This window comes from Anoplolepis gracilipes, chromosome 8, assembly GCF_047496725.1.
Source record: "Anoplolepis gracilipes chromosome 8, ASM4749672v1, whole genome shotgun sequence".
Taxonomy (NCBI): Eukaryota; Metazoa; Arthropoda; class Insecta; order Hymenoptera; family Formicidae; genus Anoplolepis; species Anoplolepis gracilipes.
The window spans coordinates 5,202,459-5,224,516 of NC_132977.1; the positions used below are offsets into that span (position 1 = coordinate 5,202,459).

Consider the following 22,058-nt stretch of genomic DNA (forward strand, 5'->3'; position numbering starts at 1 on the left):
AATATTATAATTGCAAGTTGTATAAGTTAAAACATTTATATTAGTATCAAAGAGCATTATGTTAATACATCAGTATTAAAATTTTGGTAGTAGAAAATAGATCAAAAAATTGTTAAAAAGGTTTTTATATTTCGTTTCTTCCTGATATTTCTCCATTATATTATAGATAAATTTTGCAGTAAAACTATTAATTTTTTATTTAAATATTCTGGATTGCGAACAAATTATATATTACACTATTCATACCAATATATTAAAAAAAAATAATATTAATACGTAAAGATATGTATTTAAAAATTTAAATTCTTTTCTTATGTTCTTATTTATATATTATTTTTTTGTCCATCTCGAATCACAGACAATACGACTAAAAAACAGAAATACTATACGATTGATATTAATACGACAATATTGATAAATACGATTGATATTAATATTTTAGACAAATAATATACAGGAAATGTTTTGTTATTCAAGAGAATAGAGATTTATATTTTATTATCAAAATATAAATGTAATAATAGTATAAAAAAGAAATAAATATCTTGTAATAAAATTAATATTATATATAATTTTATATCAATATTAGTTGTTGTAAATTTTTATTTTGTATAAATACATATGACAGTTTTTTTTTAATTTCATCTTATTTTATTGAATACAACTAATATGTAATGTATAAAAGATAACGTCAATATCTTGATATTATATTAATTCTGAGGTACTTGTTTCATTTATAATCCTTAAAAGTATTAATGTAAACGGATAAAAATCAGTATGTAGTTTGTAGTCTTCAAATGTTTCAGCAAATTTTTTTCATGTTGGAAGACAAACGCACTGTCAGATACATGCACACATAAATACACACATAAAGTTTAAACAAATACTAAGCCTCACGTAATAAGAAACGGGTGCCAATTACCGAGTCCAAAATTATTTTTTGGTCCCTCGTAGAGTGATCCATTATTGTATCATATTTCAATATCATTACACTTATCATTACTAATATCATTAAATAATTGAATCATAATAAATATATACACTTACACTTTTTTCAATTATAAAAACAAATTCTTTTCAAATATTTATTATGCTTTCTGCAAAATTGCGAATTTGTTATCCAGTGTGAAGTGACAAAGAGAATTCTAGCTCGTTAATTAAAATTTCTTTATTCATATCTTTGTAGAAAATATGTTTTTCTTTCTCATTTGTGACAATTGTTTTCGTCATTTTATTTATCGAGATGGTTTTGCTTGTTAATGCAAAATAAGATTTATCATTCATAATCATTCATGTTCTTCATATATATTATATTGATCGATCGATCATAAGGAAGATATTGACGGATCACAATAAAAGCATTTCAGTTATTATGACATTTGCAAGCGTCATCGCTCTTCCAACTTCGATTTGTAGATGGGTCTAGTGTTGAGCGTATTGTTCGTGGAAGTGGAAAGGTTGTTGGTCCTGACTGGTATATACTTTGGTCTCTTGTATCGCGTACTCCAATGGAGATAACTATACCATCCCGCTACCAAAATGCCTAACCCGTTGCTAGTACATGAGAAGATGAGGAGGATCGTCAGGATACCTTCTACCTCGGGACAATTAAGGTCCACGTATCTGGTGAGATATAAAAAAATATCGCTTTTTATATCATCGCAATACTCAATTTGTTGCGTTATACGATATAATATGGTACGATGTTATGTTGCCTTTTGAAAAATGAAAGCGTGTATCAGATTCTTTTCACTCTTCAGATTTTTTGATAATCGAAAGATAATAAAATCGGGAAAGACTTTATAACTTAAAATGCTCTTAAAATATAAAAAAATGTCCTATATTATATCTTAAAAATTTGCAACTTAATTATTTAAATTCCTGATGTTAAAATAAATAAAAATATTTCTTTTTAGAAATTAAAATGAAAATTAAAAAGATCCTGTGAGAAAAACTGTGTTACCTCCAAAAACAACACGCATAATATATTTCATATACGTATTATAACTTTTCATAAAGCTAAGCGATGCTCTAAAAAATGTTATATAATTTATCAATATTTAAGACCTCAATTTACATAACATACCTGACTGCGCCTTCAAATGAATCAGACGGTTCGCCACGTGGCCTGCATACACACGTGGCGTTTAGTACTCGTGCCGGAGTGCATTCCAGTCCCATGAGACGTGTCAAGTGCATCACGGAGAATACGCACGCACTCAGGCACGCAATAGTCGCCAAGACCGCCAAAAATACACTACACACCTGTTTGACGTAGCAAAACAGGATAGAGGCGCGATAACACATAAACAAAGAGAGCAAAGGAGAAAAAGATAGATAAATACACTACATTACTCGGAAATTATATAATATGTTCTCAGAAATTCATGTTATTAGTAAATCAAAATAAAATTCAAATTAAATTGTTATTCTTTTCACAATTAAGATTTTCATAACTTTGACACAATATATTATAGTACACAATATTATATAATATTATGATATTATATAAATGATATTATATAATAAAATATATACACATATTTGTGTTTTAAACTATGCTAAGCAAAAAGCTATCATTAAAGAAGCTGAGCATAATAAAAGATTTGGCTTTGAGTTTTTTTTTATAGAATTCTACAGTGAATTATAATTCTTACGTACTTTTGTGGCGGAAAGACAAAAGCCGGGATTCATACTCGGATATTCCTTCTTGAAACAGCATAAGAGACAGATTCCGAAACTACCCGACATCAAGAGCTAAAGATATTCAAAATTAATAATATTAAATTGCAAATATATATATATATATATATATATATACAAGAACATGGATGTACAAAGAAAATGTAAAGAAACATGACAATTTGCAAGGTGTTAATATACATACTTACGTGTTAGTAATAAATACAATTTCTTTTTATATAAATAAATATATATATATACATATATATATATAAAATATTATATATTATATATAAAAAGATATATATTATCATAAAATTGAAAAATATGAGTTGGTAAAATTTTTTGATAAATAAAATATGATCTTTATTGCATACTTACCTTACGTTAAAGATTAAAAGTTTTCAAACGTTGTTAACTTAATATAAAAAAATGTATAGTAGAAAAACTATCAAAATATATGCAATCACTAAAAAATGAATTATTAACTGTAAAAAAATAATTGTTCCGATTTATAAAACTATATATTATTTAGAAAATGACAATTATTTGAAATATATAATTATATCACGTTATATGATGTATGTATATAAGCATAATTATATAATCATGCTTAAATGCATTTATTTTAACAGAGTTAGCTTGTTAAATAAATAAAGAAAATTGCTATTCTATATTATTTTTGCATTGTCATGAGAACAAAGAGTTAACGAAGAGTTAGCTTGTTAAATAAATAAAGAGAATTGCTATTCTATATTATTTTTGCATCGTCATGAGAAATGCATATCTAATCACTGTGTAAAATAGTAACTTACAGGCATGCCGCTCCAGTAGGGATTGTCCACGATGGGAAGGTGCGGTGCCCAAAGCAGCAACCATAACGACAGAAAAGTCACCGCGATGCCGAGAATAGTTTGCAGTGCAGCCAAACATCGAGCTAATCGTCGATGATAGACCAAAGGAGGTAAAAACTTCTCTCGAGCTAAAAATAAATCCGCTTTTCAACTTTTGTGCTACCTACTACTATATATTGTTTGTATAGAACTCATTATAGAAGATTATGCAAGATTAATTTTAATTGCCGCTGGTAGCTTGGATATTAATTTACATAGAATTTGTGTATGTGGGAATAATTATATATTCCAAATAATATTTATAAAACAGTTAACATACATATGTATGTACATACTGTGAACAAATCAGTTCAGAAGTTTATTTATAGACATAAATTTGATATTCTAATATCGTTCTTGTATTGTCATGATGAGAATGCATACTTAATTGTTGACAAGACGAAAGAGATAAGCTACTTGAACTTTAAAAATAAATGCAATAAATTCGAGCATATGAAACATAGGAAATCTGAATTTTCCACTATGATTAATATTCTATCTTATTGTTAGTCATCCTGGGATTATTTTGCGAGAAAGGAAAAACGTTGACGTTTTCGCAATGCAATTCGCTGTGATGTCCGCTGGGTGATTCGATTTTATAGATCTCTTAGGCTCTAAAATGAACCAAGTCACGAAGCGATCGGTCATCTATTAGATAATTCGACATTGCGAAACAGACATCGTGCTCTATTCATCCTTCATCGTGACACACATTTCCTCTGTTGTGGCGTAAACGGTCGATAACCCGCGGTATCTAGAAACCTTGTGTGGATCCGATAGAAAGGTGAATTTCCTGCAATACAAGACGGCTTTGTCGCCGTTCTTCCATACAACATAATTTGACTGAATGATTTAATGTATCGTCCTTGCCATATATCAAATTCAATGAAAAATAAAACTGATCTACTATCCAAGATTCGCGACGAAATGTAATACTCACTAAATCAATCGTAAACGATTTGAATAAATTTCAAATATGTGCGATTCTCTCTATGCAACAAGTATAATTTTTCTTATAAAGAATGACAATGAATTTAATATTTATGACAATTTTTCGAAAAAAACAGATAAAGATTTCGAAGAATAACATGAAGAGAACGTACAAAGGAAGAGAGTACTGTGACCGCTGCTGGAAAACCGCAAGTCCATAGTGCAAGGATGAGTATATACTATGTTTGCTGAATATATCGCGATTCAAATGGAGAGAGTATAGTGTGCAAACTTGTCTTGATCAAACATAAGTAAATTGACGAACATTTTGTTTAAAGAGAAGCTGTAAAATATTCAATAGAAAAAAGAAAATAATAAAAAGGAAAATTTTTTAATAATAGACTTGACTTTAGCGATTCATCAGAAGCATGTCATTAAATCACTGTTATTTGTGCTAAAATTTTTATATTTTTACAATTCTCTAAAATAAACAAACAATTATCAACTTGGCGAATAAGAGCCATACGCGGATATTAATGCGTAAATTTCTTTTAGAAATTAATTTTTTCCGCGAAAATTGAAACGTGCACAGAGCACATATTTTTACTTGGTGTACTGTATCAAGAAATACTCTTAAATAAAAATAGTACAAAGAATTTACTCTTTTAAGAGATATCAATGTATTATTAAAAAATTAAATTTACTAAAAAATTAATAAATTGTGACTGATGCTTTCAATTCCATTTCGTAATTAAATAAAAGTTGACATACAATGCTATATATGTATCATAATATTTTATGAACTCTTTTCGGAATTCCACTGTTACGGTGTGTAAATATTTATGTATGCACCTGAAATAATTATGTTCTATAAGTTTAAATCAGTGCTTCTCAACTATTTCTATATTGAGAAATACTATTAAATAAAAATATTAGACAAAGAGAAAGCGATGTCTAATAGATATACATAATAATTATTACAAAAGAATGTATTTCTCATTTATTCTTTTATATATCTTCAAGAGAAAACAAATCTCTTACTCGTTTGATTGATTATTATTGATTGACTGATCTTGCACTTTAACAATATAATAAGGAAGAAATTAAAGAAGATCTTCTGGATATAATAAAAATTATTAACTAGATTCTGCGATCGAAAGGAACATTTAATATTTTTTGACATTTGCCGTATTGTTCCTTTCTTCCTTCAGGCTTTTCAAAAATTGTAAAGAATGTATGTATGCGTAGAAGAATGTGCAAGAAATCTATTATAAAATCTATATTTCATAGAGATTATATACGCTTATCAATATTAAATCGAAATCTATCAAATCAAAGTATAGAATGCCACACCATAATTCAGAAGTTCCTCGTACTCTCACTCTTGTACGATTAACTAACTCGTCAGGAACTAATTGTGAATGCATCTTACGTGCTTATAGAGGAGAAATTTTTTTGCTACGTGATACACGCACAGAATTCTAACGTCTCGTGGTCATCGTCGAACGTTAAACCGTGAAAGGTGCGATAATTTCTCAATGAGAAATGAAAACACTATTTTCACTTGCGCAAACGCAATGCACGCACTTGTCGAGCGAGGATTGCATCTCGCAACAATTCTAACTGTACTGCAGATGCACGCTATAACGAGTAAGGTAAGATGCACAACGTGCAACATGGTCTGTAGATAGAACGGACTGTAAGTCAATGAAAATAAAAGTTGGGTTTGATAAATAGTTCTCATGCATAATTCTTTTAAATTAACGTATGATATAAAACTTACTCTTTCTTCTTATAAACCATACATTCTTTCAAACTGCTTTATGAAAGTGTAAATTATGACTAAAAAAGATTTTTCATAATAATAAAAAAATTAATGCTTTCTTCTAATAATTATTAGCTGCTTAAACGTCGGCGTACTTTTCTACATGTAAAATAATAGTACTTTAATTAATTTGCTTAAGACGAATAAATAATTTTTTTTTCTACGATTATCTAAAATTGTCATTCATTAATTATCATTCATTAATTGACATTAATAATTTTGATTTGTCATACTAGTCATTGATCATTAACTATTGAGACTATAAATTACAAGTATTTTTAATTAATTATTTGTACCGTATTATACACTTCTATCTACAGTATTCGTTGCCAGTCTCAGTATCATACATTTCTAACAGGACTGACTGATAATGAGACAATTATGCGAATAATTTTGTTATTCATAAAACAGTAAGAAGTATAATTATGATAATAATGATTAATTTTCTTGTTCAATATACATATATATCGTATACATATCATACAAATATCCGTCATTTTTACATACTTTTTAAATATCCGAAATGTGTAGAGACATTGTAGATATAATATTTTCACAAAAATAAGGAAAAGTAATTTCTGCTATATCATCAAAGAAAGGATTATTTTCTCATATTTTTTTTCCCATATTGTTTTCAATATAACGGATAAAATAGACACTACAGTTAAGTGACAAATATTACAGCTCCTTTGAGTTCGCACGATGCAAGAATACGGGACATGAATACATATCATTTGCATTGTGTGTTCGCACTGCCTATGTATGTTGTATTTATTACCCAGTGCGAATATAAAAGGAGAAAGAGTCGCATTGAGAGGTCAAACGGCGACAAAATAATCGATGAAATAAGTCATGAATTTATTATCTTTGATTTAATACTAATTTAATACTTAATACCTTGTCGTTGCAAAAATGCTCAATAATCAGATGCACTTGATATATACTCGGTGTTCCACAATAATGTTCCACAATAAATAAATAAAAATTATGAATATAATTGTTAAAGTAAAAAAAATCATGTATCATCATTTATAATGAAAGTTGTTCATTATAAAAGTCAAAGACTAGAATTATCTAACACAAGTATACTTGTAAGGATTTAAAGATAAAATTATTTGACATATACAACACACATTACGTACATTCGTCGTGTGAATTCGATGTAATTATCTGTAATTTTTCTTCATCTGCATCAGGTATATTGCACACATTATTGGCTTGAATAGCTTCGTTTATGTGTGGGTGCGAATGTAAATGCATACATTATAGAAGATAACAATGAGCAACGTGGTACGTCGCGTTACGGCCGGCAAATTCGCCGCAAAATATTACAACCCACGTACATGGAAACGTAATGGATGGTACGTTTCTATTATCCGCTAGCCCTATTTCATAGTTAATGCCAATTATTACGTGGCTTACGTAAGAAAAAATTATAGATAATTGAACAATTATGTATGTTGTTTCACCGATAATCAATTGGATGCCTCCGATTTGCTTCTTGTTAATTACTCTTAGTCGGCAATAATTTTTCATTTTTTACACTCTATCCATGAAAAATTTGCTAACATAAAAAATAAATACTATGTATGTAAAATATTATACGTTGTCTAAAGAAATTATTATAAATATTTTTTGTGATTCTACAGGAGAGGAGAAAGAGAGATCGATTAAAAAAATTAATTGTTTTTAGTGAGAAAAGAAACACGATCGTTTGACTGCTCGACGTTCTTATATGAAAATCAAACATAGATTAACATGTGTAAGGGTGCTGAAAATTGGGCGTAAGAATAGCGATCCCATTTGTGAGTCTGTTTTGCTGGTCTCAAAATAGAGTTAGGGCCATGTTAAACGCATGAGCGACCCTTGAACAGAGTAAAACGGAATCACGGTACGTATACGTTTCATCAATTTCGACCCTTGGACGCTCACACGTGTCGCTCGTGTTTCCTCAAAGGCACGAAAAAGCGATGTTCATTGTTAATTTAATACGTTATTTCTTTGTCTTAAATAATGTTTGAGTATTATTATGTAAAGTAATGTAATTTATTGTTTCGTTAGATTTTTTTAAATAACGGAAATTTGTATAACTTTATTCAGACACTTTTTTTCGGCAAGTTTTACTTTTTGAAATCATATATGTATGATAAGTAAGCAAAAAGTATTTTTACCGATTAAAATTAAACATGCAATGGCAATTTTTCAAGTATAATATAATTACAAAACTGGTAAGCAGAGTTAATTGCGATGCAATGCGAGGCAATTTAAAAAAATATGATAAATTTTCTTTCCACTTGTGCATCAAGCTGAAACTCTGTATTTCAAACATATACCAAAAAAAATCACATGATATATTTCCGGCCCGGTACTTCCGCTATCTGCGCAGAACCATGTGCATCCACTTTAAAGTACGTACAATGATCAGCGGAGCAAGAAGCGTTTAAAACTCAGTGAAATATTTACGCAAGAGTGACTCAAGAAGAAATGGATTTCTTTCTTAGGTATAGACAAATTAATATACCTACTACTATAATAATATCCAGTGTCCCACAATTTATGTTGCATGTATATATTTTTTAAATATATATGTATTTTTTAATATGTATGTATTTTTTAAAATATTAAATAAAAAGTTTTAAATTTATTATGATAATTTTAATGCAATAAAATTTTTTTACGTCATTTGTACGTATAATTTGTGTTATGTGACTTTAAATATAAAATCGTAATTATTTATAATTAATATATGTATTTCAAATAAAAAAATATCTACAATTAATAATCTCTCTTTTATATTGATTGATATAAGTGATAATAATATTAAAATTTATTTAATATAATGCAATTTTTTTAATTAATAAATCACACTTTTTTACCATTACACTTTCAATATTTATTAGACACGATTTTATATTGTGACCTGCATAAATATTATCTCAATTTTACAATCTCTTTAAAAGCTTCCATTATTCTGCACGTCGCACTTTCGTCATCTTCGACGTCTTTCATTAGCTGCCACTTGCCACGTGCATTTTATGCTATCTAATTACCATGGCGATAAAGAATCACCACACTTTCCTGTGTCTACAATATAGCACTAATTATAATCTCCCTGTCTGCCTTGGCAGCAACCTCGATCCTGCCGACCGGTACAACCGGCGCAGCGTGCATTAAAAGTGACACTCATTAACACAAAAAACGCAATAATGTGTCGCGCAAAGTGACGATTATCAAAGAAAATCGAGAAAATCGAGCAGATACTTGACCGGTCACATTCCGTGGCCGAGAAATGAGATTCCCGAGCGCAATCTCGCTCTCAAGAGAAATCGATTGAACCGATTGCAAAAAAAAAAAAAAAAAAAACGAATAATCACATACGCAAGATTTCAACGAGCGAGTGAAACGGAAGAAATGCCATTACACCTCTGCTCACTTTACGATACTCCGCCAGGTGTATGTGTTCTTGAACACGTATCCTGGCACGCTCGCTCAGATCAAATACTTGTTTACTTTCTTGCGATCGCATTCGCGATAATATAGGAAATTATCATTTTCTACTAATTAAAAATTGTAAAGTCACTCGACCAAATGTATCGTTCATCGCGCACCGTAAAAATTCTCATAGTGTGCAAATTATACTTGGAATAGAGTTAAGCAGAGTTTTTTATCAAGGCTATACGAAAAATATAAAGAAAAAGATATATAAAGGAAGATCAAGTAATACTCACGATGACCGGTCCGATTCATCACGATCATTCTGCTGTGCCTTAGAGAATTTCTTGTGGGCGTGTGTCGACCGGCTATCTGAGAAGCTGCCAGGTTGACAGGAACCGTGGTTGACAAGCAGTTGGCCATCGATGGTGCTCGACCGAGCTCTTCTCCTTTATCGCCGCGAGAGATTCGTCCGATGTTCCCGGTTGATACCGCACCTATTAAAATACCGCATAAAATAAGTATTCTGCCTCTTTTTCTGCATTTTATTTTTTTAAATTAAAATTTAAATTTGTAGAATTACATGTGTCTACAAGAAAAATGATATTATGCAACTGTATAAAATCTACACATAATTATAACACACAAAATGTACATAATTATAACATTAGATTTTGAAAAACTTTTACAAAACTTTTAATGTAAAGTTTTGAGATATTTAAAGCTAGAAATCAGAGTTAATATTTACTTGTCACTAATTTTGTTTAAAAAAATAGGCCTGTTGTATTTTTATTACATATACATACATTTTAAGATCATAAAGAAATTAAATCAAATACTCTTTCTTTAAAAAGAGTTAAGATTATTTATTTCATTAAATTTAATTAAATCATGTATTCTTTTAAGTGTAAATATTAATATTAATATTAATATTTAAAATAAATATCGTACCGTGCACGAGATTGAAATCATCGCGCACGTAAAATATTTTTCTTCTTGTTAGAAAAAGTTCGTATTCTTTCGTTTTCAAAGTAAACTTTGTTTATCTGATTTAATTTTATCAAATTTTAAAATTTGTAGAACTGATTGTGAAATATCTCAGTTTCAACAAGAACATTTATTTAAGTATATAAAGATAATAAATCTACCGTTCTGTCATAGATCTACGTCACAACTATTGTGACATGCGTCACAATATTTTTCAATTATCTTTTTTTGTTATGTAAAGAAATATAATTTACTTGATCATGTAATATTAAATTTATAAAATACTTCTAGCCATCAAATATTTGGCTTGATCATGATAATATAACATATATATATTACTCTCACATCTACATTTTTTATGCATCAGCGATTGGTTAATTATAATTTAGGTTCCTTTAATTTTTCAAGGATATTTTTATAACAGAAACTTGAAAAGAAGCATAATGTCTGTCGAGTATAATATATGTGTGCAATTTCTAAATTTCTATATGCGTATAAATTATCGAATTTATTTTACATAAATTTATATAAAAAAATATTTATAAATTTCTTTAAAAAAATGTATCATTATTAAAGAAAATGTGCAAAGCAACTGCAACTGTTGCAGATATGTTATCTGTTTCGAAATATGCAATTTGGTTAATTGCGCACGCAATTTTGGCAGACGTGAACATATCATTTCTATGAAAAGCCAGCACCGCGACATAGAATTTAGAACGATAAGGTTTCACGGCGCTAAAAACACCTGAAGTGGAACAAGCAGGTCAACCTGACACGAAAAAGATTAATATATGTGATATGTGCTATAGATAGGCAGATACAGTGTGGGTAATTTAATTCGAATTATTCAAAACTACATTCTAGTTTCTAATTAAATTTAATTGTTTAGATTAAAAAAATAAATCAAACTCTCAATAACGTCTCAACAATATCATTCAAAAACAATATAAAAATTTAAGTTCGTATAATAATTATTATTACAAAATTATATATAATCTCGTTTAAAATTAATTAAATGTTTATGTTTATGAAAGTATAAGTAAAAAAAAATCAACACTATCATTCAAAAATAATATAAAAATTTAAGTTCGTAATAATTATTATTACGAAATTGTATATAATTTCGTTTAAAATTAATTAAATGTTTATATTTATGAAAATGTAAGCGAAAAAAGAGTCAGAAGCAGGTTATTTACGAGCACAAGAATTATCTTATTTTTGTCATTTTGCGTTTTAAGCAAGCAAACACGCAATTAAAAAGTAGACGTCGCGCAAATAAACACACGCAAAAAGTACGTCATGAAAAGTACATTCAACTCACCGGTGACCTTGGTAGTGTGAATTTTTGATACGTTGCCTGCGCTGACGGCGCTACTGACCCTGTTATTGTTATTATTGTTGTTAATGTTGTTGCTATTAATATTGTTGCTGTTGTTGTTATTGTTGTTGTTCTGAGACACGGCGGACGTGCCATTTCCGTCACGGACCTGGTTCAGATTGCCCACACTCATGGCGGAAGTGACGCAAGGCGGCATCACAGGCACGACCTGTGGAGTCGTAAAAAAGGGTCCAATTATTTTGCTAAAATCTCGGACCATTTTAAAGAAGGTCACTACTGGATTTAGGTGTCTGAAAAATGCAGAAAATATTCTCTGTGCGTGTTTGTAAAGAATTTTTCTATTTCTAGAAATATAGAAGTTTTTCTTTTTGAAAACATAGAATGTATCGTAGTTAAAAAATAAATATTAAATGTAACCGCTTAAAGTGCAAATTTATGTTAATTTAATGTATTTATGCAAGTATAATTAATATCGATTACAATCAAGAATCTAATTATGCTGATGCAAAACATTGTTGTTTTTCTAGTGACACATCGCCGATTGTTATTTTCAGCGTCGCAAAATATTTGTAATAATATAAACTAATTCGTCAGACTTGTATACGTTAATCTTTTCACATCTAAATTAATTAATTAAATACTTTCCGGCAATTAACATGTATTTTATAGATTCTAAATTTTAATGTCTTTTCTACAAAATATTATTTTATATTATACAAAGTTCTTGGAAACACACACACACACACACACACAAACATTATCAGATCGATAATTAATCATTGCCAATCACGTTGCATTACGTGCAACCTCATACTATGTAAGGAGACAAGACACGCGCGTAAACAGAGCCACGTGGATAAAACCGTACCTTATAGTTGTCATAAAAGCTCACCGGCCGGCTTCTCGGCGCGTACTGAATGTCCTCGTCGGGTTGCATCGTATCCACGCCGCGCGACAGTGTCCCTAAGGGATGCGCGCGCAGCTCATAGGACATTCACTCCGTAAATCACCCTCCTGTCTTCCTTTTTCCGGCGGATCTGCTAAGGTGAACACAGACGGCATGACCATACATAACGAGACCGTAACTGAGCATCGCAAATTAGTGCCGTAATTGCACAGTAATTTGACATGACACGTAAATTCAATTGCAACTGGTAATGTCTCGCATCTTTCAAATACAAAGTAGTGATTATTATATCATATATTACGTTATTTTTCAGTTTTTTCAACTATTAAACTATTTGTGTGAATAAATAACAAATTAGAAATAAAACAATATATATAAGCTACATCATTTTTATAAATTATTTAAAAAATTGTTTTTAAATATTTATCGAACAACCTTACTATCTTTAAATTTTTAATATTGGTAAAATGTAAGAAATCTCTCTTTTCTTACATAAGGAAATAAATTTAAATAAATGTAAATAAATATATTTTTATGCATTTACATATATGCAACATTATTTATACCTGAATGTTTTCAGCTGATCGATGACTTATGATTCTTATTAGAATATCATTTGGATTCATATGTTTTCTTGTGTGTGTGTTTCCTTCATTTCCTCCACGGAAGCGTATCTAATATATCGGATGTGGTTGATGACTCACACTTGCCAATCTACAGGCAATTTCGACGAGGAATTTTCTTCTAATCCTATCCGACGCGTCGTAAGTCACGTTCGAGGGATGCTTTGATGCATAAAACAGGGATGATCAAGCGTTGGATCGGCGATTTCCCCCGCGTCGGTATCCACGTGTTCGTACACGTGCGCTGCGCATCCGTCACTCCATAAATGTCTGGAAAATTGAGAAAGATTGCTCGTGTGAGGATAGCTTTGATCGGCATCGTTTATTTGGATAGATCAGACATTCATCTGAAGCATGACTGAACTCTACTCTGAAAATATTTCAATTACTTTTCTTCAATTACTATATATTTAGGCATGTAAAGTTCTCTTTGAAGATAAAATCAAGTTACATAATGAAATTAACATGCCATTAAATAAGAATGAAAATGCGACACGTTTCACAATGACTCCCAAGAAATTACACTTTGAACAGAGGATCTCAATTTTACGAAGATTGTTTCATCTTCTCGAACCACTCCATCGTCCTCGCAAAAAATGGAACGATATTTCTTCGTGCAAACTTTGATGCGAATTACGTGGTCTCAACATTACGGTTCCTTCGGTCTCGCGAGACGCTTAAGTGCTGATGAAACTTTGATTCCAACTTAGCCGTGATTTCCCAAGCCATTAATGCGAGTGATACCACGCCATGTGTGATTAATGTATTTTTGATATTACTACTTTAATTTAAAAATGTAACTTTAAAAAAATTACAATATAAAGAAAGACCTCTTCAATGTTGTCGACAAGAAATATCGATTAAAAAAATTTTAGAAATCGTTTTTTACAATTTAAAAAAAAAAACACATAGTACTCTTTTTTACTTATCTTAAAACGTAAATGAAGAATCCGGTATTTGTTGAATTATAAAAATAAATCGCAGCAATAACTTTGTTTCAATTTATTTAAAAAAATATTTCGTAAAATAACTTATTTTTATACTATATATTGGAAACTTTGTCAAATCTTGCGTTTCTTCTGTTAGACGAGAGATACATGTAGTTTTGAAACTTTTCCTGCCTACTGATTTATATGTAAAGGAAAGTAAAGGTGCACGACGTAAGAATTCTCCCGCTTTCATGGCGTCACACTTTGAAATACAACTCGTTAACATTCGATTACGTTCGCAGCTAAAAGTCTATTTTAATGTATGCAGCTCGTTTCTCTGCAATTAAATGCAAAGCGATTGTTCTGAACGGAACACAATATCGATACTTGACGAAAGTATTCAAAATTTCACTTCCGCGAGAATATTGAACAGAATAAGAATTATTAAGAGTCGAGTTTTATATGACATTCATTGTTGCGCAATGAGAAAAATAAAAAGAAAAAAATTTGTTGTTTATATTACTAATTGTCTTCATCCTTACAGTTTAACACGAAGATGTTCGGTACAAGCGTAGTAACGTGACTTGTCCCTGAGTTTTTTTCATATGCTACTCATCCTGTTGAGTCAGTCAAAGCTAATGCAACGACAGTCTCTACATGTTCTCTATAAGTCTTTATACCTTATGTATTTGTCAATGTAAAATTGAATGAAAAAATGTAGTTCAAGACTGCAAATGTAAAAAAAAAAACACATCAACGTACATATTTGTATTTTTATCCAGAGATTCGAAGATGCAATTAATTATTGTTCACTAAATATCAAACTTATGTAATAATTTGTAGACAATAACATTAAGAAATAATTTATGTATGTGTATAACTTTATGTTCTGAACTTTGAAATCTAAGAAAAATATTTTTGCACAAAAAAAGAGTTTATAAATATTTCAACACGCTATGCACGGAGAAACAGGACGGAAAGAAAAAGATTAAAGCTTGAATGGTATGAAAGCCTGATGTGAGCATCGCCTAAGGGGACCTAATGGAGAAATGACTTATTTCCAGCTGTGTAACGCGAACACGAGTCTGTCGTAGGTAGGTCACCGTGCATGCAGGGATCTAAAGAACTTCTCACATTAGATATTATATTATCATTGACATCGATATGAAGATTCTATTAATGATACGAAAAATCATGAGGATGACAGCATTTGCGCGGTTATTAATAGCGTCTGAAAGTTTACTTAATATCCGACATGCAACTTCATTGCCTTGCGTATATTGTGCAATAACGCATTTACTTGAGATCTTGCTTGCACGCTGTGAAAGTAAAGCCATGCTGATGGAGCTTCGACAAGTATGACGACGAGGCCACGTTCGATAATCAGAAAAAGGAAAGAAAAAGAAAGAGAATCTTGACATAATTGCTTGCTGTTACGTGCCGAGTGTCACCTATCGATTGGCTACTGCTAGATATGAAAAGATATGATTCAAAATATGACTACTACGATGACATGTTTGAAAAATTATGCCAAAGATGATTCAAACATAATTAAGTATAATATATAAATAAATTATTGTATATTAATTAAAGTTATAATTAAATAAATATATATAAAAATGTTATAGGCGGCTAAAATTTTTAATTGTATATTTTTTCAATAATTTTCAAATTATATTAAAATATGCGTAAGTAAATATCCACATAGAGAAAATAAAATTTAGAAAGTTTGTATTTAATGTACACAAAGATTATATTTTCTTACTTCTGCAAAAAGTGAACTCTACGTGCGAAAATTTACGATATAATTATTTTTTACCTTTTTACTTTTTAAAAATAAGTTAATTAAGATAAGTTATAAATAAAGTTAATTAAAAATAAGTTATTTTCAAAATAAGTTTATATTTTAAAATATCATTTGTTTACAATTATTCGCCAATTTCAAATATACCTTAAAGTTCTATTTCTGTATTACGCAGTATTATAAATCCGAGTGCCAAAGCAAAATTTACACTAGAATAAGAGCGAGCAAAAGCAAGTTCAGAAAAATTACGTAACAGAGATACAGGTTAATATGAAATTAGATGAAAAAGTGATTTGTGAGCAAATAGAAAAAATAAGAGACACCAAAGTATTTATATAAAAAATTATTAAATTAATATATAAAAAATTTTCTCTAAAAAATGTATATCAAATTTATTTAATATTGTTGATTAAATGTGAATTTAATTATAATTATCTTTTCATCTCTGTAATGTTAATTATAATTACATTAGATGAAAGTGGAAAGTTTATTCTTTATTTGATGATGTTTTCTATTATTGTTATATTCTATTATTACTATACACCATAAGTTAATTGTTTATTCGGTGTACAAGACTTTAAAAATATTTGACATTTGTAGCATTATCATATGCTCACTGTGTAAACTAGATGTATGCTATGTGGGTTAATGTGTTATATTACTAACATAATTATAGTGCTAATACGCGATTGCAAACGTATGTTTCCGATGACGCGAGATTCGCAAGAAGAACAATTACGCACTCGTGCGTAGGAAAATTCTTTAAATGATTAGATACATTAGGAAGAGCACTTTTTCATGTACATATGTAAAAGCAGTAATATATAATTTACATATGTCACAAAAACCATAGTCATTAAAATGAAAAGGCATTATTTCAGTGGCATTTTTTTTGGAGAACACACGTATTCTGAAGACGTAATCGTGACAGAACTATTATATCTTCAATGTCATTGTGTGATATAACAATCATACATAACTGGTGACATTTGTCTATCATTAACTTTATTTTCAAAAAACTATTAAGAAGAAATAGAAAGAATACAATTGAATTTTTCTCATACATATTGATGATTATCATTTGGTAAAATAAAGCATCTTATTTTTGAGAAGTAAGAATATACAAATATTACTGTTAACGTAAAAATACATTTTTTCTTTTTTATAATTTGATATCACAATATTACGACAAGTATGATCCTGAAATAATTGCTTCGTGTATTATTCATAATTTACAAAGCGTTTCATGCGAATAATGGGCAGCTCCCGGAAGTATATTTTATCATGATAATGTTAACTGGAAATCATTTGAAATATCAATCTTATTGTATATATTGAACGATAGGATTATAAATCAATATGACGGAATCTAATAATTGATGAAATCAAATTAATTATAATATATCAAATTAATTAATAATATGTAAGCTTTTATAAAAACTTAATCTTTTTAATAGAGATCAATAAATTCATACTCAGAATTAAGAAATTAAATCCCTACATGTGTCGTTCTTTAAAATATTTAAAAAAATATTATGTATAAACATTGGAAATAATCATAAAAATGGAAGAACATGAAGTTTCATAAGAGTTATAATCAACATATAGGGCAACAAATCTTATTGTAATATTTTTAAACACAAGTAAAACTGCGTGCGTTGCGTGTATACTTTAATCGGCATTAAATTGTTAGCCATTGTAGCTGTAATTAGCGGTTATGAGAAAGTAGCAGTCGCATTTTATTACGCTCGATTTTCATTATATATCCATTAAGCAATCATATTTTTCGCATTCACTCTAACAACTTGCGCACGTAATTAATGTGCGAGCAAGCTTACGAATATTTTATAATTTAAATGTAGAACGTGTGTGTCTACTAACCCAAATAGCACACAGCTTTCCTATTTCACCGTGAAATCTGTAAAACTGGATCAAATTATTCTTTCAGGTATATTCTGTGTATAATGTGTATACTGCTCGTGTTGTATATGATGGAATTTAACAAAATATATTTAAAGCAGAAAAATAATTAATTTTATATATGTATTGTATATAATTCTTTAAACTAATGATTTTATATATCAAAACAAGCCATAATATTGATAAAGCAATTGCCACTTATGTTTATTTAAGAAAATAACGCGTATTATTTAAGCATCATAACTACTTTAAAAAAATGTAAAAATAAAAATAGATTATTGTATATAGAAATAAAATCACTCATCTTAACCATTCAAAATTAGAATAAAAATATTGCTCAATTATTTTGTAACTATATTAAAAAAACGAAACAATATGTGTTAAATTATTTATGCATGCAATGATGATAACAATATTTGCCTTTTAGCCTATGTCATTGTATAGTATATTACCAGGAAATAATCTCAAGTTTTTTCTTCTTTCATACTTTTTTTTTATATTCTTTAATATAAACATTTTTTCAAATTAAATAGATTTGCAGCAAATCGTCATTATTGTTATTACTGTAATATTCTATAATAATATAAAAATTTATTTAAATACATATTATACTTTCTATATTTATAATAAAAATATTTAATATTTTGTAATTAAAATAATACATTTTTTTATCTAACAATATATAAGCAGAATATTCACAAGTAATAATATAATGCAATGATTGAAGTAATTTTTTCTAATCATCTATAAATGTATTAAATATATTTGTTTCAATTATATATGAAAAATATATAATTCATAAATCATTATCATTAAAATTATAATGTTTGAAAACTTTACCATAAGAAAAAATATATTGTCAATGTAAAGCATCTGTAAAATAACATCCGCGAAGTAATAATGAAGTTTATAGTATTATGTGTGTGTGTGTGTGTGTGTGTGTGTGTATGTATGTGTGTATGTGTGTGTGTATGTGTGTGTGTGTGTGTGTGTGTGTGTGTGTGTGTGTCATACGTAAACATATAGATAAAATGTCTTTTTCGATTTAATTAAACAATTATGCAAAAATAATTATTAATTATAACTACAAAATATCAAAATATCAAAATTTTTTCATTGAAAATAAATATATGATTACACGAATTTTGTGATTTCTCTCATTTCTTGATTATAAGTAATTTATTTAGTAAATACGTTATCATGTTTGAAATATTATCACCTACTTTATTATACATTTTATCAAATTTATCAATTTTTGTTCAAGGTAAAGTTGAAATGTCAATGTTAAACATAAACAATTGATCAACTTTCACTCGTTTGCATTACAAAATTATTTTTAGGCAAATGCGTCTAAATAGTAAGATCCGATATGTAATCGCATTTTTTGTATAGCACGTAATCACATGTTTATATGACGGATAAAAGTGTCATGTAATATCACAATATGTTACATTAAATATAAAAAAAATAGGAAATTATCACAGCAAGGACTTTAAACTCCACAAAAGACTTAATCAAAGTTAATTAAAATGTTTTTCCTTCAAAGTGTAAATATGCAACAATTGTCAATATAATTTTTCTCATAAATATTTGTTTTTAAACCTTTCATATGTAAATAAAAAAATCCTCAATTCTATTAAACTAATATTTTAATTAAAGTTGTAGTTAAGTACAAAACATATTTTTAACACAATATAATTTTTGTCGTATATCAAATAAATTAATGTTGGATAAATAGTAATAAAAAATTATTAAAGTAAAAAGTAACGTATATTATAATAATCGGGATAGCACAAACATATGCAAATACTTATTTTCGTTCTATTATCACTGTTTTCGAAAGATATGTCTTTAACCTAAAATATTAGTTTGTAGATATCGTCAAAGTAAAATAACACTCTCGTGAAAACATTTCAATAATGTAGGTAATATGTTCAGTAATGTATGTATAAAAAGTTGCATTAATTCAAATAACAATATTATATCCAATAAATAAAATACAGCCATTCATATGAAAAAATGTCCATATAAATCACATATTTCATACATAAACAATTTATATAATAATATATGTAATCCATAATAAAATATTTTTTAACAAAATTAGGAATGTAGCCGGAACAAATTTCAAAAAGAAAATCTTTCAAGTTACGAGTAAAAGAACAATCAAAAAATCAAATTCAATTTCTACATGTAATCTATTAAAGAATAAACTAATCACCGACGTACATGAGCACTTAACAGAATTAGTAGCACGTGAAACCGAAATAAGATCTCAAGCTGATGCAGTTTTAATCTCCCAGAATACGTTCTTCCACTATTTTCACATCGGGACACATTTTGCTTGGACACAAATATCTTTGCGAACGAATCCGTACTACTATAATAATAATAGCCGAAACGTTCTCTATAAACATAGACCGGTAGCACGCCGGTTAAATATATGTATAAATACACAAATACGATTCCACCGACGTCGCGGTGACAACTGAAGGCCCATGTATATAATACATCGAGGCGAGGCCGAAGAGGCCCCACCAAAGCACGTTCGAACCGCAGTCGGGAACACCAGGTGTGTGTCAGATCGGGGGACTTTTGCCGGCAGGTGAGAACGACCATTTGATCTCTGGTCAAGGATAATCATTCGACCGGCAAGGATAACTGACGTTCCGGATCCGTTTATATTTCTCATCACGAAAAAGATGGATAAAATCATTCTTTAATAATTATTGACTCTCTACAAATAAACATGTTTATACTATGAGATTTATTATGAAATTGCTCAAGTGAAAAAGAATTTTAAAGAAAAATGGCTTTTCTAAATAATTTTTATATCTTGAAAATATAAATATAATGACAAAAATAATTAACACTTTGTTTTATTTCTCCATGAATGTTCTTTAAATAGACAGTCTTAATATTTCTTTAACAAGGAATGTTTTTGAGATATGTATATCATTTATATTGTCCTTTTTGGCAAATAGAATATATTCAAATAGAATATACAAATAGAATTTGAATGGATAGCTTGAAGAAAATTTTTAGCAATTTTATAAATGAATTTTATAGTATTTTAAAAGTTTATATTTACATAGTCTATATAAAAACAATATAAATTGAAACGTTTTTAGTCTGATATATTTATTATTGATCTAATGGAAGGTTAATAAAATTTTTTTAAAGGTGCTGAGCACCACTGTTGTTACTTTCACCATCGCTGAGCGATTCAGACCTGATGGAAGAACTTATGGAAAGTAATAAAAGGGGCAAGAAGAAGGGGTTCTACCCACTGGTTCTTGTCTACCTTGAGCGGTGCTCTTTCATTCTATCCTGTTCCTTTCCAAACATTTTTTGTTGTGCTGTTGTTCAATTCTTTATTCTAGACTATCTCACTTTTCTTTTTTATAGTGGTTTTAACGATAAAGTTAATGTATTTTATATAAGAAACATTCAATGCACTTTTTCTCATCTACAATTATTAATCAATTTAAAACTGACTTTATCATTTATTATAATATATGGCAATTAAAATAAAATTATTTTATTCTTGATTATTGTACAAATAAAAAAATGCATGGTATATTTTATTATCTTTTTGATAAAAATATGTATCCATCACAATTATAATAATCATTATTTCGTTTAAGAGTTTCCATATTAATAAATAATATTTTTAAATAAAATAATATTTTTCATTAAAACAAAATAATATTTAAAACGTTAAAAGAAAACATTTGTGTATGGAAGGTGTAAATCAATTTTTTTACTTATTTAGCATTAAATTAAC

The 22,058-nt window shown here is 28.6% G+C and overlaps 1 protein-coding gene across 4 annotated transcripts; it reads right to left on the reverse strand.

Moving 5' to 3' along the window:
- Nucleotides 1-678: 678 nt before the first annotated feature.
- Nucleotides 679-20,767, reverse strand: LOC140668623 (uncharacterized). 4 transcript variants are annotated; one of them, XM_072897805.1, is made up of 10 exons: nt 20,501-20,767; nt 18,233-18,269; nt 13,562-13,888; nt 12,957-13,125; nt 12,071-12,296; nt 10,059-10,259; nt 3,498-3,664; nt 2,662-2,757; nt 2,087-2,265; nt 680-1,623 (listed from the first exon to the last, which is right to left on the reverse strand). In XM_072897805.1, exons 4-10 carry the CDS (start codon nt 13,080-13,082, stop codon nt 1,389-1,391), a joined length of 1,230 nt encoding a protein of 409 aa, XP_072753906.1. In that variant the 5' UTR covers nt 13,083-13,125; nt 13,562-13,888; nt 18,233-18,269; nt 20,501-20,767; the 3' UTR covers nt 680-1,388. The 4 variants fall into 4 exon arrangements, with proteins under 4 accessions (XP_072753905.1, XP_072753906.1, XP_072753904.1 ...); XM_072897803.1 differs by having other exon boundaries at nt 18,233-18,277; XM_072897804.1 differs by lacking the exon at nt 18,233-18,269 and having other exon boundaries at nt 679-1,623; nt 12,957-13,128.
- Between the last annotated feature and the right edge of the window lie 1,291 nt (nt 20,768-22,058).

Coding starts and splice junctions, on each gene's coding strand:
- LOC140668623 (XM_072897804.1), bottom strand. CDS start 13,082: ATGTCCTATGAGCTGCGCGCGCATCCCTTAGGGACACTGTCGCGCGGC. Junction 12,297..12,956: donor GCTTTTATGACAACTATAAG/GTACGGTTTTAT, acceptor ACGACTCCACAG/GTCGTGCCTGTGATGCCGCC. Junction 3,665..10,058: donor GATGAATCGGACCGGTCATC/GTGAGTATTACT, acceptor ATTTATTTTTAG/CTCGAGAGAAGTTTTTACCT.